At 43.2% G+C, this 23,639-nt stretch overlaps 1 protein-coding gene across 4 annotated transcripts in view; it reads left to right on the top strand.

The window, feature by feature from the left end:
* Positions 1 to 21,422, top strand: part of LOC144103959 (venom metalloproteinase antarease-like TpachMP_B) — a 108,053-nt gene extending 86,631 nt beyond the window's left edge. The window contains exons 7-10 of one of the 4 annotated variants that reach the window (XM_077636693.1): positions 11,943 to 12,107; positions 17,194 to 17,338; positions 17,611 to 17,748; positions 21,300 to 21,422. In XM_077636693.1, the coding sequence (XP_077492819.1) occupies positions 11,943 to 12,107; positions 17,194 to 17,338; positions 17,611 to 17,748; positions 21,300 to 21,374 (523 nt within the window). In that variant the 3' untranslated portion in view covers positions 21,375 to 21,422. Of the gene's footprint in view, positions 1 to 11,942; positions 12,108 to 17,193; positions 17,339 to 17,610; positions 17,749 to 19,859; positions 20,403 to 21,299 lie in introns of those variants that run through there. The other 3 variants (XM_077636694.1, XM_077636692.1, XM_077636695.1) reach the window with 3 other exon arrangements.
* The last annotated feature ends 2,217 nt before the right edge of the window (positions 21,423 to 23,639 follow it).

The following is a 23,639-nucleotide window of genomic DNA, read 5'->3' as shown; positions in this document are numbered from 1 at the left end:
GCGAGGCGCAGGGTTTGAATCTGCCTGTTCATTGCTGCAGCGGTCGGGGCGTCTGCCCTCAGTTCAGCCTGACCCAGATTATTGGAAGAAGGAAGCGTCAGCTTGAAGAGACATTGTGGAGGCGATTGCCACCTTACGATCGCAACCGGATGAATGTGTTAGCTCGCCTTCAGTTTCCATTATCCAATAATAACTGGGTTTTCTTGGCACGTGGGCGTTTGGTTACTCCGTTATTTTGCTTTTGACGAGCATTTCGTTCCTTTAAGCTGTGGTTTACATGTCTTTGCTTCCACGTACGGTCGTTCTATTGTAGAACCTCTGATAACTTTTTAATATATAGTTTTTGTCATTCATGCTGACCATCCCCCTAGCTTCCATGTGCGCATGACTGCTACTTGTTTCCCCAAATAGTCTTTTCCTGTTTGTGTTTTCCACTCTACCTTACCTTATTGTATGATCACACGTGCATCTGTCTATAAAAGCCACGAAGCTTTTCAATAAAATCTTAGCTGGAAGTGCCGCACTGGGTCGTCACCTCCCTCTGTCCTGTGTCTGCAGCGGTGCACAGCCTCCTTATGTCTCACCAACTGGCCACACAACTACCCTCCTAAGCTGTATAGCTTTCCTGTTGGCCGTATAGTTGCGCTTGGATGGATGCGAATGATTAGTTTGCTCCCTAATTACAAATTCACAAGTTATTTTCACATTTTTCTCTGCTACCCTGTTTTTCCAAAAGAAGCCTCCGAAATCAAGCAAATTGCCACCGAAGCGTGCAAGGAATATTGGGTAAGACAGCCTAGTTACCTCGGTTCTAACGGTGTAACGCCGCTCTTGACAGCGCAACGGACGGGTGGAGCGAAAACAAAAGAACGATAGAAGTTACGGATTGGCTCCTAGCCGTCCTCAGTTGTGTACCTACTTCTAGGCAAGCCAGACAAATCGCAAAAATGGCACTTGACGCGCACGATTAATTTGGGCAGATACGGCAGGACATGCAAGTTACTGCATAGCGCTGGCGCACTTTCCACCACAAGTGTCGGCTCCAGCGCGAACAATACACCAGACAAAATGCGGAAGTTGCAACATAGTTTGCTGGTATTGACAATAACTGCTCCGCGAGGCCCTGAATTATGGATTCGAGGACTTCTCACACAGACAACGTGATGGGCAGGCGACAGTTTTTTGCAGGATACGGCACTGAACAGGACATCATGTGCTCCTCTGATCTCGCCGTTTGTCCGATTTAAAGTATCTTCCGGTACCCATGAAAGAAAACTGTTCGAAGGCTCTTATTAAAAAAATCGGGCATTTTAAAGAGCAAAAAAACAAAACTTATTTCTTTTCAACTTTTCCTACTATCCTTCTTCAAATATATAAAAAATTAATTTCCTATTTTCATGTTCCTCTGTTTGATAATGTATTGATGCATCTGTGTTTACTACTGTGACCTCTACCTGAGAGCACATTGGATCCCTTTTTTGTTACAGATCTAAAATTGTTCAAGTGTGCATCCTTTTGGCGAGTTCGTCATATATGGTTAAACATTGCACTGCACAAAAAGGAACTGACGAGAAGACGAGAAGAACGCGCACAAAGTTTCTTGCGATGGCTTTGGCGGCGGTTTCACAAGGACACCCAAGCTGTCACAAAGAACTTTGTTCCCAAGAAGTGATAGCCGCCAAAGTAAAGGCTCAAGCGATAAAACTGTTCAAGGAGTTGGCTTTAGAGAGACTTTTGAGAGCTCTGATTAACGGGAAGTGCAAAAGCCTATATTTTATTATTGTGAAAATCCACAATATTGATCAGCCATTTTGGCGCATTGCGTGTGAAGTGGATACTTGGCAACGCGAAATTAGAACTTTATCGTGAAATGTTTAAGACTTTGCTGATAGAAGACCCTTTAATAATAAAGAACTCAGACGATGTGGTCTTCGTTCCTACAGGGTTCCTCATCGTTAGGCTACACAGCCTCATTTTACAACGAAAGACTGTTCTTTTGCATACCTCACGAAACTATGTTTGGTGCCGGCAGGTCTTGTAGTCAGGATAATGGTGTCGTTGCTTTACAGAAAATCAGTGGTCTTAGCGTGGACAATTTTATGGCCCTCCTTGAATTCTTTCTTGAGTCCATCTTCGTGAGTTGTGACGACCAGATCCTTGTTTAACGCGAGGTTATTTGTATCTGTTCTTCTGTGGCACCTGCACTTGCTGATATTTTCTTTGCAAGCATTGATCGTTGTCTGGTGTGCTATTTTGACGATGAGATAGTTCATAAGGTTTTTAGATGCGTAGATTATTTTTGGCTTTACCTAAAGATTAACACGGTTTGACACACATGAATTCCGTGCAAGAGACTTTCAGTGTCTTTAAATTACACAGGAGGGGTCTAACCACCTATGTATTATAGGACCAGAACAGGCTGCAGATTTTAGATATCAGCTTCTCTCTAAAACCAGATCACACTTGCAAGATGTACTCGTCACGAGCCTAAAATACCTGCTGCCGTAGGAAGTTGAGCGATTAAAGAACTTCAAAAGGTCCATTGGTATGTATTATGGTTGGCAGGGTGCTGAAAGCTGGTTTTCCTACTTCAGCCGTGGTCGCAGCGGCGGAGAAGCACCTGTAAATATTGAAGCTCAGAGCACCCGAGGAAGTTGTAGGTGGGGAAGAACTCAGACCATCGGTTGTCTTCTATACATATAGGGTGTCCCAAAACCTGAAGAACGTGGGCAATCGCTACGGTGTGCCGGTGGTATTTTACTGCCTCGCGTAAGTTGGCCTCACAGTGCCCCCGAATCGTGCTCGGAGAAGGGCGCGTGCGAGACTGCGCGAAGCGCCACGCCACCCAGTTCGTCAGTTGCTCGGTCGGGATTGTGTAAGAAAACCTCCTACCCTATAGGAAAGTTTATATCGGGGAATCCAGGCGATGTTTAAACGATCGACTAAGGGAGCACCAGTTTTTGATAAAGACTGGAAAAGGGCCCAGTTCTCTGTTGCACGGCGCCGCATGCCCTTTGACTACCCGCGATAATCTGCGCCTGCCTTTGCTGGAAAGAACCAAAGTTTTGAGGCCTAGTAGTGACCAGAGGGCACGTAAGGTTGCTGAGGCTCTTTACATTAGGAAGAAAAAGGATAATCATATTGTAGCCGTCAGACCTCACCTCTCATGTCAGGGAGTGCGCAGTCGAGGCGTTAACGTTCTCCTTGATAAAGTTGTAGCAGAAAAAAAAGCAGGGTTATAGTATGCGCAGTAAAGTTTTTGGCAGACGTCACGATAGTATTATCTATGTTCTTCTGAATAAACCCAGTCGCGCGCCTGCTCCCATCCTTGTCTTCTCGTCCGTGTTTTTTTGTGCGGAACCCTTGCTAAACCTATAATTCTTTTTCCACTTCACATATCATGTCTTTTTTTTTCACCGTTCTCTTATTAGTGCATAAATATACATACTTCATTCGTAAGTTTATTTTTATTTCAAAGCAAAATTGTTTTGATTGTTCTACTGCGCTTAAAATAAATGTTCTCTTTGTGCTGGTTTCTCTCGGATCACTGGGTTAACGTGAAGCGGCAGTGGAGCGCCCGCACAACCTTGAACCTCAAAGTTATAGCTTTGCTTGCTGAGAGAAATGTGGCTGAGAGTGAACGTGCTATCTTTCACAATTTAATTCATGCGCTAGAGCAAATATTCCATTGCTCTAAAACCGCGCACGAGTAATGGTACTATGATCATAATTCATGTCATTTCTTACCCTAACTTGGAATGAATATTTTGTTTACTATTACTAAATAACTATTTATGACTGGTTTCATGTGATGGGTCGTGTTTGATGTCATATGCCATTAGTGAAATGACTGCCTTGAGATAAGGGTCATTGTGAATGCAACCTGATAGCGCAGCGTGGCCACGGCTGCTAGAAAATGCACTGCAAAATAAAGTTATCGATACCGCCAAGAATTCCGCCAATCAGTTTTTGTGGACGATGCTGCACGGTGAGTGTCCGTGTAGGGGAAAAGGTACCCTTAAAGAATAGGAATGGTAGACAACTTCATTACCTCGTCAGGCTTTTTTTTTTTCTTTGAAGCGATGTTTATTGCCTCAGGGCATAAAAACTATGAAGTGAGTGAAGAGAAAAATGCTTAAATAAATGAAGAAAGGCGGGCTGATTTGATGAAATCAAGAAGTAAAAGATGATATGGACCCTGTGTCCAGGCAATATAGGAATCCAGATTGTTCGGTGAGAGTCCCACTGCCGCCAGGTGCCGAATTCTCGAACGACTTCAGCGCCGGGCAGTCCTACAACAAGTGGTGGATATCCGCCTCACAGTCTATGTTCTTGCAGACTGGACACCCGGGGAGGGGATATAAATCTTTGAAATGCGGCCACTTGCGTGTCACAGCTGGAGTTAGGGCAACCTTGACCCGTGTCCTCCGAAGCGCAACCTCCTCTGCACGGGTAAGACCACGGGGGAGGGTTACCGCGCACGGAGGGATTAGAGCACGTGTGCGGCGTCATAGGTGGTCTTTTTTTGTTAAAAGGAGGCTGGTGTCATTCAGAGTGAGAACTCGATGCAAAGACGAGGTTGGGGTCGAAAGGCGGGTCGCAGAATCTTCGCGGCTTTGTGCGCTCACATGGTCACGCGGGACGCACTCAATACGGATTTGCTGCGGGATGTGTGTCGCTGGACGATGGATGTTTTGACAGTTTTCTGGGGTGCGACTGAGCGTCGTAGTAGGCGTGTGACGTGAAGGGCGTCGGTGCGAATGACAATGCGGGCCGTAGGTAGCATGGGAACAGCGGCCACAGAGCAAAGTGTCTCTTGAACCACAAGCATCTCCGCACAGAAGGAGGAAGGAGGTTCTGAGAGGCAAAACCTTGATGTTTTGTTCAGATCAGGTTTGCAAGGCCAGTTAACTGCCGTTGTTGTTTCGCAGGCCTGGAGGCTTTTGTCAACGTACATAACGATGGGGCCATGCGGCAGATTGGCGTCTTGATCTGTAATTTGGTCGCAAAACGACGATGCCGCGCGGGTAGATGATGACCGACGTAGATCAGTTGGCTTTTTGTCGCTTTGCTTCATGCTTCATGATTCATGCTTGGCAACTATATACCGCGTCGTCACCGCAGTAGGAAGGAGTAGTACGGCTGCGGAACGTTGTAAATAGATGTAGTGAAGGCTACAAAGTGTGCTCATTATTTCAAAACCACTGGACCAGTCGAACATAGGAGGATGAAAACCCTCAACAGTATACGCCTACCAAGCTATGTGATTTTACTCAAAGGTAGGAATTTATCTGAGATCTACGGTTTTATTTTGGCTGCAAGCGAAACGGTTAGAAGATTGATACGAAGCACTAGGTTTAGGGGTGTAAATTAAATACCAGGCTGAAGTTTGTAAAATAACAAACAAACTTTTTTTTAACTGTAGGGCGTTTCATAATCTGGAGCCATTACTACGATTTTTCATAGCCCACCTACAGTTTTGGAACGTTGCACATTCCATATCACACCATACCATTCTATATATTACAATACTAAAGATTAAGTTTTTTCTACAGTGAAAACAATAAAATTCTATACATATCTCAAAATATTCTGGAATCATTGTATAAACACGCATATTACGAGCTCAAAACCCGCCAAACAGCAAATATTGCACGAACTGTCCATCCTGTAGTGATATGTTTTTTCTGCAAAAGAGAAAGAAGTGATAGTTAATGTAAGCGCTTTACTTAACGGTGAGTGCCGATTTGTGGCCGTTTGATAATGTAGAGGCGCCGCAGAGTACCTTTGTGGTCTTCCTTATCCTTGCATTTGCTTGAGGGTTTGAGGGTCAAGGTTTCTGCAGCATTATATTCTTTTTTAAAAGGGAAGATGCGATGTTGTCGAATATGCGGTTATTACCGCGTTACGACGGGGATTAGTTGTTGGAAGTTTCTTGACTAGAATAAGAGGGCACCGAACGTAGCATGTCACAAATTAGCGTACTCCGTTCCCTCAGCCGATCGTCGCCATCAATAGCTGATAATGAACACAGGGCATTGTGATTTTGAAGCTTGTGGATTCGGTGACAGTCCAGTGACATATATAGTGGCTATGTGCTGGACATTACGACATCATTCTCAACACGAAAGAGACATCCTGGCAAGAAGAGCAAAATATTTTGTCGGAACGGGCGTAAGTTTTTTTTTTTTTTGAATGACAGTAAGTGATCATTTATATCTGTAAACAGTCCGTTTAAGCACTTTTTGTCTTCTTGTATTATCGGCGTACCTACATCTATTTAGGACCCAGTCTTTTCCCACTGAGGTTCCCTTTTTCCTGTGAAGCTCTTTCAGCACTCAAGGTACCCCCGCGAAAAACACGCACATTCCTCCAGCTACCGTCTACCGCTTCCAAATACATTTTGATTCACTTGGCCCAAGGAAATATTCAAACGCGGAGTAGAGACGTGTTAAGGCATGTATTACACATTCGCATCTATTGGTTTCCATCCTCACGTCTGCAAAAAAAAAAAAACATCTATGAAACTTTCGTAAAAGCATCGCATTTTCTTTCAACCGGTGATCTTTCGACCGGCACTCACACATATCCGTAGCCTCTTCCAAGTATTGCTATACCATCAAAGCTAGCAGTAAGCGGTAGAAGGTAGCAGGTAGCGGCCAAATGAATTGACAGTTTAAGTTGCGAGTGTCTGCAACCACCATCTTAAGGCGATAAGGGGAAAATGGAGTTATGAATATTTTTAACTTTAATCCATAGACTTTCTATAAATGTTTCATTGCTTTACAACTTATTGTCATACTGCGGAAACCCAATTTAATCATGCTTGATTTCGATTTTGTAAGTTCAAGTGCCACTTCACACTGTTTATTGCACAAGAAAAGCACATACAATTATAGGCTCAGGCTACGACCACGTTTGCACTCCACGTGCCTTACTGCAGCCGTTACTTATCGCCTCGCATTATCATTTTTGCGCAAAAAATCGTACTCTACCGCAAACAATTTAAACTGAAGCGTCACTCACGCCCGATGCTGGCTTTTTCATTATGTGAAATGATTCCAATATAAGCCTCGTGTTCTTAATCTTCCTTCTGCCTAGAATCACAGACTCACACAGCTCAACGGAACGAGGACGTGAAGAAACACGAAACACAGGAAGGGCGCTGTTCCTGCCTAGAATCTTCGCCTTTTCTAGTCGAGGTTCACACTTGTCTGTGTTAACATGGCTGACAAAATTGGCATATTTACATTTACTATTTTCTACCTTTTATGCGAAGCATAATAGGGGCACTACTTAGCTCACCCATAGCCCAGCCTGGCGCGGCCGCGACCACCAAGGCTAACTCCCGCTCCTCCAAGAAATTGCTAAATAACGAAGAGACTAGCCTGACTTACGGGCAGGCGATACCGAATCCCTTTCACAAATCTAATATGCTTCGCATCCTAGGCTTAACCTTAGCTAAGCCAGGCCATTTTTTTTGCCATGTTCCCCAAGGCGTTTGCTGACGCACCTTCCCGTTTGTCCTTTATATGAGATTCCACGTGTCAGGGGTATCTCGTACACCACTCCTTGCATACAGCGGATAAAGGCACGCTGATGTTATATACTGCACCCGGCGTGCTCAGTACCACAAATCTGGAGTATAAATTTGTGCAACTTGTTTGAGGCTGAAAAATACCAGCGGTACGTTGTGCCTGTTAGCCGCCTTCTTCAGATTGTATGACACTTCGTGAGCATAAGGCACAACTTCAGGTTTCACCGCAGTGCCCCCATCTTCAAGATTCTTTGGCCTTGCGCAGCGTTTTTTTTTTTTTTTTTGAAGGCGGCTTCAAAGACGGCAGTCAACACCAACGAAGGGAAGCATGTGAATTTATTTGTGCCAAGGTGCTTCTCCAAGTTTCAAAAGTACAACACAAACTGCGGAGAACACAGAGAGGTATAGGAAGGAAATATTAGGTGCAACGTTAGGGTACCGAAAGCTACCGGAGTTCGTCAGGGACAAACGCGAGATAATGACTTTCCAGACGAAATCAAGAGGAAGAAAGGAGTTTGGCCATGCATGTAATGTGAAGGCAAGATCACAGATGGTCGTTAAGGGTAACAGAATGGATACCAAGAGAAACCAGCATAGAAGGCGGCGGTAAAAAGTTAGGTGGGAGAAAAAGTTTTCGGTAAAAAGGCGGCCACTGGTGGCAAAGTCCCGAATTAGTTACATATGGAAGACGCCATCGTCCTGCAGGGGGCGCAATCTTGGTGATGATTACAAATATATATTCCACAACAGCATGAAGAGATGTTACTCATACGTAAGTCTTACTTGTCTCACTGAGTAACAGCCCATTTGTGCGTGTTTGTCTGTGAGTGTTGTCAGCGCGCGTGTGTTCATTAGCCTCACTATGCCCACTGCAGGGCGAAGGCCTCGTCGGTCGGTCAGTCGGTCGGTCGGATCAGAATCCTACTTAATCTACATTAGGTTATAAACGTTTTCTAAAATATCTGCAGTTACCGGAAACCCCCCTGCACCATTTGGCATTATCACTTCATTTAGTCTCCCTTCAGTGTCTCTTTCGATGTCGGCGATACGTGTAATTCATCGCCACCGCTCCCTACGCCAACAGCACAAAAAATTTTCTGGCTGCTATGAGCATGTGAGCATAATTTTGTAGTAACTTCAACTATATTGAACTGTTTGGCCATGACGCTTTTTCTTTCTTGTGATTTCGAACTTTTGAGTTTTTTCATGCTTGAATTTCCTATTTTCATTGATAGGCTGCCATCTCTATCCTGTGCTCACTCATCTACATAATAAAGTTCCTTGTATCGCTCAAACTCGTTAGAACAACTGTTGACTTCTTGGCCCCCTTTTCAACACTACTGAGGTCTAGACGTTATAATCTTATGGAAGCTCCATCTTCGGGCTAACATCTCTTAGCCTTAGTGATACAGGTATGGCCACACAATCTTAAATTCATTTAAATTAAGTCTCGAGTGTCTGGCTCTTCGAAACCTCTTTCCTGTTATCTGTTGAGAGGAAGAAAGTATTCATTACTCGTTACTTATTATGTTTCTCCAACCGTGCTAATAGCTGCCCCATGATCATTCTCACTTATAATAAACTGCACATCTCCAACCAAAACTTTAATTTCAAGCCCAACGTTCCGAGGCCGGCTCGGCTCCTTCATCAGGGGTGACTAAAGGCATGTAGCTAGCGTGTTTAAGTATGGAGGGGAGGAGGTGGTCAAAGGACGCATTTCGCATCAGAACTTTCGTTCTTTTGACCTGCTCCTCCCCTCCATGCTTATACCCGTGCTACACGGGCGCTTCGAATGTCTTCGAACTGAATGTCAATCGGCTCGACTGCCGTACTTACGCTGCTATACAACATTTTTCGACGGCATTCGGTTCAGATGCCATTCGGGTCGACGGAGCTCCGCGGAGACATTCCAGATTTTCGAATGCCTTCGAAACGCGAACACAGCCCGAACCAACCAATAGGCGTTGCCTCCGCCATAGCTTCGCCCCGCGCACAGCCGTGCGACTGCTTTCGGCTCTGAAGCTGCTCATTTTGATACTCACTGCTCGCTTTTTCCTGCTCTTTGCTTAGCAAATAGCTCGTGTTCTGTCCACGTAAGTGCTTGAAGATAATATTACACCAACGAACATTTAACGCATTAGCATGAAATTTCTCCAGCAGTGCGCCGATGAGGACGGCTGCACTCATACTGTTGATTACATCGCTGCGTACGAACCACTAGCGCTCATTTCCAAGACATAAAACGCATTCTGCGCTTTAGTTCTATTAAATAAGCTCATCTCTTTTGCACCAGTTGTACCCGTGCTTGTTAGCGCAGTACGGCAATCTGTGGGAGGAAGCGCCGATACGATCGCTCGCCTGAGAAACGCTTGACAGCCGGGCTGCTGACATCGCGTACGACCGGCGCTTGTCTCTAATTGTCCCAACTTCCTCCGACGCGATCAGTAGTTTATTTTAAACTGCTCTATTCAGAAGTATTATTCACGATAGTTCGCGGTAATTGAAACGGCATAATTTGTTATCCACAAAAGAGCAACGGCGGCGACTGCTGCTGGTCGTAAAGCAGTGCTCGGCGGTATGGGTCACACCGGCGCTTCCCCTTCATCGTATGCGGGCCCTGCGATGTGAGCAATGATTGATTTCTGATCACTTTTGTCAAAACTACACTCGTTGATCATTTGCATTCGCTAAAACTTGCGCATTCGCTCTTCACAGCCGCCGAATTCACAGACGTAACCCTGCGCACTCACTAGGCCTAGTCGTCACGGAACGGAAGGGAGTCGCTATCAATTAAAGTTAATTTGGCAAGCGCATAAACCTGGTGAGTGTTCGAGTGTGCACATGTGAGATCTACCCATTAGTTTCGCTTACTAACAATATCTATAAGGTACAATGACGAATATATTCACACCGTCGCCTCATCAGCGTGTTTACGCTCAGCCGCCGGCCTGACGGAGACATGAAGGCTGACCGTCCGCCGTTCGGATTCGTCGATGTCGTTGGCCTCAAACACTTGTCCCACTACAATCATATGCTGCTGCTGACCGTGACAGTGTCGTTGTCGCACTAGTGTGACCACCGCCGTCATCGTCATCGTACACTGAAAACGAGATGAGGAAATTGCAAATGCGTTCGGATAGTGTCGTGTAGCGCCGCGGGATTCCGTCGAGTCCGAATACCGTTCCAAGTCTCGAATGCCATTCGACTCAGATGTCATTCAATGGTGCCCGTGTAGCATAGGTATTAAAGACGCTAGCTACTGCCTTCAGTCGCCCCTGGTGAAGGAGCCGAGCAGGCATCGAAACGTTGTGTTTCAAATTAAAGTTTTTGGTTGGACATGCGCAGTTTATTATAAGACTTCAAACCAAACCAGACAGGAAAATCTGTCAAAACCTTTAGTTTTCAATGATCGTCCTGAAACTCTTGTCCTTGCAACTGATGCCTTATCTCCACCGTTCTCCTTCTCTGACTTGAGAGGTAACGTGTTGTGCTTGTAAACACATTTTTTGTTGTGGATTGAGATTTGTCGTGCCATATTACGAAATTTGAATGTTTTAAGATGCATAATCTTTCTGCACAAGCTCGAATGCTTTTTTTGATCTTTTTGTCTACGCATATTACCTAATGTAAAGAACGCTTGGTGCAAATTCTAATATTTGGTATTCCTTGCACGAAGATTCCAGATTCTAAAGTCAAATGCCGAAGATGTTTGCGGTCACATGGAGCAGAATCTGTTTTGCAATGTGCTTGAAGCTAAGGCAGATTACTGCCAATATTATACCTGCAAAATTTATCCCTTTGCAAACAAGGTGCTGGAAATGGGCTCTCCTTTGTACAAAATGACTGGATGCTTTCAGATAAAAACTCGAAGAAGTCATTTCAACTTAGCAAAACGCGGAGCGTACTGTAGAATGACCTGAGACGCAGTGTAAATGTTGCTTCGCTTCCTTTTTATGTCTCTCAGTAGTTATTTCGCAAAGCCTTTTGGGTGTGCCTTTACTAAGGATGCTTGCTTGAATACAACTATAAAAGAAAATTCATTCGTGGGTCTTTTTTAGGTTGGATGCCAAAGACTATCGTCTAAATTTTTGTTGATTCAAGTTGATCAATTTGTGCAAAAATCTTCGCCGGAAGAAGTGTGTGAAAACCAGTAACGTAGGGCTTTGTCTACACTACACGACCTATAAAACGTGGAAGAATTATCTTGCAACTTGGTCTTGCAATGTAGACAAAGCGTTTTGTTATAATTCGTCACGACACGTGATATCGAATTACGAGGATTCGTTAAAAGGACCTGCACTGATTAGACTAAAATTATAAAGTCCGATTGAAATTTGATATGACATTTACTGGTTAAGGTCGGCACTATTTAATAAAACTAAACTAATTACAATACTTTATGCAGTGTTGGGGCTGCTCACGATGGCGCTAAAGCAACTTCACATCTTCACGGGAGCCCGGGAGCCTTGGAATGCAGTGACGACCCCCAATTCATCTTGTCCACTTGGACAAATCAAACCATGCTCTCTTGGTCAGAATGCACCAAGAATCAAGTTTCCACTTTTTTGAAGTAAGCTTGTTCCTTGCTACACAGTTAAACTTAGTTTATGCATGCATCTCATGCGACCTATCAAAGCCGTATTCAATAGCCAGCCTATAGAGCTCGTTGAGTCCGTAAAAACACTGGGAGTTACCTTTTGAAGCAATTTAACTTGGAATACACATATTGATTACATACGTTCAAAGGTCGCCTCAGCCCTTGGTATACTTGCGCGGTTTAGGCACATTCTTCCAATAAGGGTAAAGATCATACTTTACAATGCGTTAGTCCTTTCTCATTTGCAATATTGTAACATAGTGTGGGGCACAACATGCATAACAAATCTTAACAAGATACATCTGCTTCAGAAAAAAGCAGTGAGATGTATTGCCAATGTACCACTCTTTTCTCCCACCAGGAATATTTTTGTAAAGTATGAAATCCTTCCAATATTTGCGTTATATACTTACAGACTACTATCATGTTACAAATCTCACCTAAAACACCCCGACAACCTCATCAGTTTGCTTGCACGACTCAGAGAAAACGCCAGCTGCCGTGACACAAGACACAGAGAAATTTGGTTTACCCCAACACCAAGAGCCTATTATGTGAATCAATCCTTATGTTATAACCTTCCAATTCTGCTGAACAGATTAAAGGAAGCAAATTTTGACATAACCCGAAAATCAAAACACGAAATTCGGGAATACTGCCGGGAGAATTCTTTTCCTTGAGAATTTCAGATGCAATCTTTCTGATTATTATGCACCATTCTTTGTATGATTATCTATGACCTTTTCATCGCATCGCATTTTATTTTGTCATTTTTGCATGATGTGCATAGGTGGCCTGCGAAGTGTTGATTTATTTACTTTTGCTTTGTATGTATGTATTTTTGTTGCATGTATAGCCGTCGCTTTCCCTCCTGTACTGCCGGGTATGTAAAGGAGCCGGGACCATTGTCAAGCTGTCGCCACAGCTTTTATTCCCGGCTCCTCCTTTGTATGAAAGGAATAAACTTCAACTTCAACTTCAACTTCATGTAGTAGAAAAATTAACGTGTTATCAGCAGCGTTTATCTGCTGCTGTGGTTTCATAAAATACTGGGAAAGAATAAAGCTCATGCGCACCGCTTTGCGCGCTCTTTGAAGACGAAACACCCTGCATCATGAATTTTCATGTCTCTGAATAACTCTGTTTGAACATGAATGGTCAAGCCACCACCATGCTATTTGTTAGGCCGTCATTCTTAACCGTTGGTGAACGGACAGCTCCAGTGGCAAAAATATCTGCAAGATGTCTCTTTAAATGAATTAATAAACACGTGAAGAAGACGTTGCTGGTCGCAAGAATTAGTAAATGCCACATAAGATGACAAATGGTCTCAATAGAAAAAAAGGATCATGTAGTCGGTATATAGTTTTATGGCTCTCAATCTACGTTACTTGATTTCAACCAACAAGAATTGAAATGAACTTTTCCTGTATAAAAATTTACCCGATAATTCTACGTTAACTGGAGCTCCCGCTGAGGATTTAGGAAATATGCCGATCACAGTGTTAAAAAGAACCTCCAATGCTTTTCGAATAAACAGCAAAGCATAACGCTGTACATCTAATAAGTTGGAAAAGAATTTGTGCGCTATCTGGATATTGAAGAGGCAACATGAAGAAAAGACGAAGCATACACAACATTTTTACTTAATCCTTCCTCTGTGTTGCCCTCTCATTTTCTAAGCAGCCCACAAGATTCTTTACCAGCATTATGTTACACCAACTAGACCGCGTTGAACCCCAGTGGCACTTTTAACTCTTGTAAGACTGGACACGGGCTTTAGAATCTTCAAAGGCTGGCGCTCAACGAAGATGACGACGAGAAGTGCCGAACACTCCGAAGCTCGAGCGACGAACGCTCGGTCGCTCGTGCGTGCTCTGGACGGAACGCGGTCTCTGATCTGTGCCTGGGCGGTTCCGCTAGTTAATCGTGACGCTGTGCTTATTACTGTGCTGTGCTCTTATTACTGTGCTGTGTGTGGTGTGCTGTATTAGTAGTGTGCTGTGTTCATTACACTCTATTAAATAGAGGGTTCAGTATTTACATACATTTTTTGAAGTAGATTATCACGTAGCGATATATTATGAAAGTGTTGTGACGTGCCTGCCTGGTGTCTATCTTTAGGGCTTAATCAATGGTTGGAGCAGTAAGGGAGCCAGATTTTTTAGGAGTACATGCTTATTATTTAAGGAATAATTTCACGATCAATTCACGATGACTTAGGTTTTCCTTGATCCTGGCCTGTCTTTTTTGCCATCTTTTTGCGTTGTACTCGCACAGCTGCTTCACAGCAATGGACGCGTGTCAAAAAGAATAGACGAAACATGCTTTGGAGTAAGGTCCCATAATGTGAGTACAACGGCGTATCGCCAAAACCAGCCTGCTTAAGCATAAAATTGAATATTCGATGTTTTTGCTGGTCCCTAAAGTCAATGTTTTAAAACCAGTATACTGCTCATCTTTTTTTTAAAAAAGGCATCGTGCAAAACATGCGGTGTACTTAGGAGCGGGTGGAGTTACGTATTTGCTAAAGCTAGAAACAATGTTTCTTCGGGGGTGCTATGATTCTCTTGGTTACAATGAAACCCCTGGCTTAGAGCATGCAGGATTTAAGCCTTTGGTAACTTTTTGATTGATTTGACATTGAAGGGTTGCAACATGCCACCGTTATTACTTAGTGCGGTATGCGTCGTCTAAAAGATAAGTTACTCAAGGCTTAGGCGGGCTGATACAGTCTTTCAGGCTGTCGCTGCCTTAGATCTGTCCGAATTAAACTTGTGGCCACTTTTCGTTTCTTGCTCTACGATAGCGTTTGTGGTTACTCCTGAGCTTCGCACATCGTTCTGGTGCTGTCTCAGGCGGCTTGCTAAACGTTTCGTTGTCTATGTATACTAATTAAGAATCGCCTCAGGCAATTACGGAAATTACGCGAGGAAGCTTGCCCGAAAGCTTATCGTTTTTCATGTTACAAGCTCAGTCGGTATCTTTTTGGTTAGGGCGTGCACATCTTATTCGCCGTGCTTGTAGAAAATACGTGCAAAGCGTCTCGCTTATTAGCGTTTCGCTTTTCCCTTTGCAGGGAAAGGGGCTCGCTTCGCTTTTTTTCTGCCATTATTTAAGCGTTCCGCGGGAGTAGGTTTCTCCGGCGGTTCCATTCTTCTTTTTCTATTCTGTTCGAAGGAAAGAAGGTAGCTATTTATTTATATGTCAGCGTCAATTTGTTTCGTCTCGTCATGTAGAATGACTTCTCCGCAAGAGACTTCTTTGCCGGTTAATCTGAATAAGAACTACTGACTGCTCATCACTGATCGAATGCAGTGAAAGGAAATGTGTCATCAAGAGTACGTAGGTTTTCGGCAGACGCGCAAATTGTGGCTAGTCGTAGCGCGTGTTACTTTGGTATCAGAGGCTTATGAACCGGATCGACAAAATAACTTAAACGATGGAAAGTTTTATTACGCTGTAACCGACAGGTTCGATAGCCTTGCGCATATTGCTTGGGTGGATGGTGGCAGAAACCTGAGACATGATATTCGTTCACCACAATATAATTTTTGTTATCTTTATTGGACAGTGGTCACGGCGTAGAAATTCGTATCAACTCCACATGATGTCATGGACATCACGTGAAAAGTGTACTGAAACTGCACGGAACCCAAACAGGCAATAAATGACCAGCATAAGATATTATTACTAAACTTAAATTTTTTACACCCTCTTTATTCCCGCACTTTCATTTAGCCGCTCATTAAAACGAATCAACTCAAGGAGGTCACGCGCTTTCCACATGGCACTCGCTTCAGATTTTGCAAGCACTTGCTGGCTTTCCGATCACCAATCCTTATAAAAAACTGCGTGCTCGTGCAGCAATGCTACCGCCGCATAATTAGAGAAAGTATAATTATAGCAAGACTGAAACTAAAGTGATGTTTTTTTCTTATTTACTTATGTATTCAAATCAATGATACATCCTTGTCTTGAGGGACGTGAATAAAGGCAAGAAATTGCCTGACGAGTTCACACCAGCCTGTGGCAGGAGGTGGTTGACACTCATGTATAGATGAAAAAAAGAGACACTTTGCAAACAGATGAGACCAAATTAACATCTTTTACACAACACCTCTAAAAGAAAACAAAATATGAACCAGCCTTTCTTTCACATATCGAAAGTCTGTACAGGCGTAAAATGCGTACATTAATTATATAGTTCTACTAAACACGCATAGTTGGAAAAATTTTAAATACACAACACAAACATAATCATACAAAATACATAAAGATGACTGAAACTGTCCACTTGAAAAAATTTGTTAAACAAGATTGAGAGCGCTACTCTTTCTTCAAAAGGTAACAATAAACTTGTCCCTTCAAATTCATATATCTGCCGCACGCATCGCCACTTGTATTTCAAGGCATCCATTACTGCCACTCTACAAGACCGACATATGATATTAGTGATATGATCAATGGTGTTCCAATTTGCACCATCTTTGCAGCGCTCTTCATGCCGGCACCTAGTTTCAAGAATTCTCATGCCTGCATAAGCGTACATCTTAGAAACATGAATTTTCTTCGTTGCGGCGAAAAGGCGTTGCGGTGCTGTACGATTGAATGCATCTCAAGGCGTTTTCGCATATTACTACTCTAACATGACCACCCAGCAGAAAAAAATTTTCGTCAAATTAGAGAATGTCTCGCTATGATCGCACAAAAATTTTAATCTGAGATTCCCAAGATTGGAAGCATATAGCATTACTTGCACTAAACGCCAAAGACGCTGGATACCTTTATTGACCGACCTGCAATATCCCCTGCTGTGTTCCTAAGCTACACTGAAATGGAAGGCGAAAAATTATATAGGGAACATTGTAAAACAATCAAATGAACCTTGCAGACCTTTATATTACCTCTACAATTTCCGACGTCTTATATTGCATCGGGACATCCTTAAACGTTAATATCAGTCTGAGGATTGGTATTGAGCTAACATTCTTCACTTTTCCAGCAATCCACTGTGCAGCCGTTCTTCGAAGTGAAAACTAAGGCACATTTTTTGCAGGTCTGAGAAAGGGCAATGCCTGCTAAACTTGGAGTCAAGAAGTTATCCGCCCATTTCCGAAGCAATTATTAGGACAATTGTACAAGATCCGCATAAGTATTGCAACATGCTCCACGCACAAGACCGAGACGTGCAATTTGTGGCGGTAAGTTTTTTTTTTCAATCATTAAACCAGCGCTCTTAAATCGCGTTAAGATCAAGCCAAGTTGGCTGGAGATTAAGCCAGGAGGTTAACTTAAGAATATCACCTTGACCTTAAGCGTCACTTTATTTGATTTCTGTGTTAGCCTAAAATGCTTCGCGCTTACTATTATTTGTGGTGTTTGTTTTTTTGGAAATCATCTTTGTCTAGTAAGGTGATTTAACAGCGCTAATTTTCTGACACACACAATGAAAATTATTGTAACTGTGTTTCAGAAATACAACGAAGAATACAATATAAAGTCCTGCGTTTTAGTTTGCTCAACCACAAGTACCGACGGTGGAAGGGATTATCATATACATAGAGCGCCCGACTATGTATATTGTGGCATTTCAAGTAAGAACAAGACAATGGTAAGACAAACACACTAAAGTTGTTTTTCGTGTTCTTACATTTGCAAGGCGTTTTATTCATACCACGAACTACCAGAATATTGCAATTGTCACGATTATGCATCAATTTATTAACACAGTCCAGTAAATCAGAAAACTCAAAATCCCCTTTTGTGAAAGGTTTTTGATTCTAACTGCAGCTCCGGTTCGTCGCACTAAACTTATCGTAACTATGCCCACGTGTTTTCATTTGCCCTAAAAAGACCTCAGAGACACTCCACCACATATAATTAAAAATTGTTTGAAATTTTTTCCCAGATTCGCGGAAAGAACTGGATTTGCGTATTCTTGAAGTTCCTGTAGTTATAAACACGGTGATACGATTATACAGTCCCTGTTAATAAATAATATACTATCATTACTGAGTTCTAAACCATGTCATAGGGGTCGCCATTTAGTGATGCATGCAACAGGCGAAAAACCGTAGTCATGTAATCGGCTTATCAACACTTGCTCAAGCTTGCACTGCTAAGCTATGGGATAAACCACAAATGGCGCCCGTGATGTCAATTGAATACCTGTGATAAGAGCGACAGCAAGCATGTGATTATTACTATCGCTTCCCGGCTTTGTGGTATGCCAGTTGAAACAACGCAGATGCCGCCGAGATGACTTAGTAGTTTCAAAAAAGCATGCTTTTGATATTTCCTTTTGCTTCTAAGACACCTGTCACAGTTTATCAGCGCCGACTGCGAATAAAACGAAAGTTTCACGATTGGTGAGGTTAACTCCAATTCAACATTGAGAAAAGTGCAATTGAGCATTGCATTTTCCTGTTGTCAATACTATCAACAGCGACCAGAAATTGAGTGTGAATGTGTGAGCTTAAAAATCAGGTACTCCATCATAATTCCCGCACGATGTCCATGTATGTAATTAAAAAATGCAAAGCAGTTATGACTGTCGAAATGTAAAAGGCATCGATATTTTCCTGGCGATATTTTCTAGCTGTCCCATCAATTTTTTATGTCGATTCTGCATCAAGCGCGCTCCGTAATACGGAGTTTACTAATCATTATGATCGTTTTGTATGCGATCTCTGAATGTACATATAGATTTCGTGCGCAGTCATATAGAAAGCGCGCGGAAAGAATTTGAAATTTTCTGATATCCACAGACACCACTTTCGCAGTAAATGAAATGTGAACTAGAGTCTTGAAAAAAAAGCATTATTCGGCATTAAGTTCCCCAAGTCAACTCCATGTTCAGAAAAGACGTAGGGGCGCAAAAATACAAACAGGCACGTAGTAACGTAACAACAGGAGCGCACCTCTCTTTCCCTCGCTAAGTCCCTGTTTGTATTTTCTCCCTCATACGGCTACCCTAAATATGCACTAACAAGCCCAGCTACAAGTGCGCCTCTGTGTTTGTTGGGAACAAAGCTTTAGCGGCATTGTAACGTAGCTACAAAGCTTTTATGGGACAGCTAAGCTCTGCCTTAATGATATGGCGCGTTAGCCCTAATGGGTTAATGCACATGTGAGCGTAACATTATATAGTTAACATTCATTGATCTCTCGGAGTCCTCATGCCACTAATGGCGCAGTGATTAAACGAAGCGCCATTGCCCCAAGTTATCATGTGCTGCCACAGGTTGGGCTTGTGTGACCCAGGTTGCTCTTACTGAGCAAGCCACGTATGTCGCTTCTCTGTGAATTTTTCGTGGATTTTCCGCGCACGGTGAACGACGCCGAAGACGACGCCTGATTCTCTGCGACATGGGACCTTTAACACTATCGCGTTTAAAGTCAGAACATTTCTGAAATTTATTACTGAGACTTTCAGAGCCATTCGACTTCACGGCAGAGAATGCTCACAGGAAAAATATAAATAAGTACTGTTCATTAAATTATCAACTTTTTTTCACCACTCTTCAGCAGATACAAACTTTTCATCTGTTTTAGGCTGTATATCTAACATGTTTCTGATCAATTACCTTTTAGCAATAAATGAAATTAATTGCATCATAAATGTCTCAATACTCACTGCTAGAAATAAAAAAAAATGAAACATTCCTCTATGAATTGGTTGATTTCGTTGACTGCTGGATACCTGCATTTCTATATTTCTAGGTCCGAGAGACACAGAAGAAAATTGCCCTGTTTATTGCTGGGAAACTCCAAATAACTTTCGGCCTTTCAGTCAAGGGTTGAGCGTATCGATGATGTCGGTAGCAACAATTTTTAGGTTGTCTCACCTAAATAAACATGAGAGTAACCTTTATTTAAGAACAAGTTGCGTAGACATAAAGGTAAAAGAGAGGAAAGAGCGCAATTTTCACTCTTTCCGTCTGCATTTTTGTGCGTCTGAAAACCATTTCTGCTCCTGCATCATAGTGAGGTTGCTTCTCTCGACCAAACGTAGTAGCACGTGCCTTGAGGATTTGTCGTTTGGTTTTTGCCTGTTTTCTTATATTTGTCTCTTTCCTGTGAATAAACGTCCGTTGAGAGTCAGGGCTTGTCCTGTGTTTTTCCAATCTTCGTCCCCAATTTTCGCGCTGTTGTTTTAGAATTTGAAGAAAGTATCAGTAAAAACAGCCGCATGCTGCCATTGGGACGTCAGCCAACGACCTCCGAATTTTGCGTCCGGTGTTGTACCAAATAAACTGTGGTAGTGTCTGTCTGATCTACTTTTGGGGGTGTTTATGTCTTGTGTAGCCGAACCTAGAGAGTGTTCCGCAGAGCCAACCTTGTTCATAGCGGCGGACGCAATATGTCGGTATTACTGCGAGTGCCACTTGGGACGCAGAGGTAGCACGAACGAGGGTGACGCTGCAGTGGTGAACGTTCTCAAGGCTAGATTGCACGCTCCGTAATAATCTCGAAAGGAGAACATTGAAAGGACGCCGCCTTAGTTCTATTGGTGCAGCACAGGATGCAAAATTCGGAGGTCGTGGTTTCGGAGCACACTGGCAGTATTTGGTTGTTTTTCATGTTCGTTCTTATAAATTATCTTTCCGCAATAAAATAATAAGCTACTTATTGCCCAATGATAAACACGACAAATCTTATATAGAGTAGAAACTTCACCCTATGCCGTTTGGTTTCAGAATCTGCTGCCTTCTTTATGTGTATCTCATAATAAACCTCTCATTTCCTTCTTATTTATTTTTCATTGGGATGTTATTCAGAAACAGTCTACGAAAAACTAGGTACACATGAAAAACACTTTTTCTCCAGGTTTTAAACCTCTACATTCTTATACGTTGAACTTGGAGCAACGCAATAAGCTAAGAACCAATCTCGAGAAGTTTCTTTTCAGCACGAAGGGTACGTTCTAACAAAACGCTTTTGCTCCCAGCATTGTGGCAGTGTACATGACCATCTCACTTCATGAATAAAAACTGAAATGATTACCACGAAATACGTGTGCATACGCCAAGGAGTAATAAATGGCCTTTCTCAGTAAATAAAACGAAAGTTTTGATATATTAACTATGGAAAATATATCTTCTTAGAGCAGATGTTCCATGCATGAAATGATGACAAATAAAATTTTTTTCTATTTTTCAGGTCTGCATTAACCAGTTTTGTGTCGATCGTCTATGGAGACCGAAGTTTATTTCTCCCCTTCCCCAGGCAGCCTAGTTCTTAGGCTTGAATAAACTCTCTTTATCCAAATGAAAATAAATGTTCCCGGTGGCACCAGATGCTAGCCTAATTTTTATGTATACAACGAAATTCTCAGCGATAACTGGGCTAATTTTGTGCCAGCAACACCGCCGCATAGCGGGCCTTATACAAAATAACCTTTATATGTCTCCTTTAGCAGTGGGGTTCAACAAAAGTGAGCAAACAATGAAAGCCATTTCTGGTCATTAGAAAAGGGATTTCTCAGAATACATCGGACCACCTTCCCCCTAAAACATTGAGGGTCTCCGGTGAATGGCATAGGGCACCACTCTATAGATTTCACGTATCCTCGTTAACTACGTAGTGGCTGTGCCCTGACAGGCCTACCATAACACCTTTCACAACGCAAAGAATCTCATCACTGAGATCGTTTTAAGGCACTTAACTGTTATAAGGGAATAAAAGAGCAATAAAAATCATTATCAAATCAATCAACAAAAAAAAACATTAAGTACCTGCTAAGCTTCAAACGAGTTTAAATAACAAAATGCACATCTACAGCAGTTCTCACAATACAATTATTACATAAAACTACTTTTTACTAAAATGGCAGTGGTTTCTTCAGAAGTGAAACTCAAGGGACGCTTGAGTCGCCTTACCATAGAATGCATTGCGACAGCATTCCATTTCACATTTGTTGCAGCTTCTAGCTCAACTTTTGTGTTTGCCTCAGCATCTTTGCAATAATCGATGCATCAACCAATCTACTCGGACTCCAAACCTGTAGAATGCTATGCTGTGACGACATTTCCCATATATCACATTTTTATACCATAGTCGGCAGGTTGCCAGCAGCCATGGTGACCAGGCTGTACTGAAGTCACAAGGTTACACCACTTGATTGGTCAGTGTGGCTAATGAGGGCAGTTTGTAATGACGTCACAAAATCATGTCAGTGCACTTCGTAGCACCGAACATGGGAGGGCTTTTGGCGTGGCGATGGTGCAATTTGTCGCATTAAAATCTTTGCAATTTTGGCCCATATCTCTATCTAGTAGCCGCGTCACCATATCCAACGGTGTAAGAATATATTCAAGTTTTGACACTGACTGCCCGCCGCGGCGCAGCGGCGCACACAATATTTGGCGCACAAGTACTTGCGCCGACCGCAGCGACTCGTGTGCGCTGCCGTGAAGTTCAAATAACTCGATTACTTCAGCTACGAGCGCCGCGACGGCGTAGAAGTAGAGCGTCCGACTCACGTGCATGAGGACAGGGGTTCGAATCCCGGTGCCGCGCAATTCTCCACCGGGTTTGGAAAGAAAATCCGCAAGTCCATGGAATTGCATAACCAGGCCTGGGGTGCGGCCTGACCTTGGTGACCAGAACCGACAACGCACTCCCTCACCAGACCAGGATTTGGCCACCCTGGTGTAGTACTTGGAAACAACCTTCTATGAACAAACCAATTAACCCTTGGCCCTCAGTACCCAGCTGCTCCGGAGCAACTGACCACGGCGGCGGTCGGACCTGTGACGCAGCGGAGGGTGCTAAGAATTTCTGGCTCCGGACAGGCCGCCATTGGAATCTGAACATGGCAACGCTTAACGCTAGAACTTCACCTAGTGAGGCTAGCGTAGCAGTGCTGCTCGAGGAACTAGCCGGAATTGAATGGGATGGCATAGGGCTTAGTGGAGTTAGGACAGGTGAGGCGTATACAGTACTAAAGGACGGACACATGCATGCTGTGCCATCACGGATTAGCGGATAGACGAGAACTAGGGGTGGGATTCCTCGTTAATCAAGATATAGCTGGCAACGTAGAGGAGATCTATAGTATTATTGAGAGGGTGGCAGCCATTGTAATTAGGCTCAACAGGGTGTACAAGCTAGAAGTGGTGCAGGCCTAGGCGCCTACATCCAGCCATGATGATCAGACCGTTGAAAGTTCCTATGAAGGCGTGGAATCAGCGATGAGCAACGTAAAATCACACTACACTGTTCTGATGGGCGACTTTATTGCGAAGGTGGGCAAGAAGCAGACTGGCGACCAAGCGTTAGGCGACTATGGGATAGGTTCTAGAAATAGCAGGGGAGAGTTATTCGCAGAGTTGGCAGATAGAAACAATTCACGGATCATTAATACCTTCTTCCGCAAACGAGAGAACAGGAAGTGGACCTGGAAGAGCCCCAATGGTGAGATTTAAAATGAAATCGACTTCATACTATGCGCTCAACCTGGTATCGTTCATGATGTGGCCGTCCTCGGAAAGGTGCGCT

This window comes from Amblyomma americanum, chromosome 9, assembly GCF_052857255.1.
Source record: "Amblyomma americanum isolate KBUSLIRL-KWMA chromosome 9, ASM5285725v1, whole genome shotgun sequence".
Classification (NCBI taxonomy): Eukaryota; Metazoa; Arthropoda; class Arachnida; order Ixodida; family Ixodidae; genus Amblyomma; species Amblyomma americanum.
This window is presented reverse-complemented; position numbering and strand designations above follow the sequence as displayed.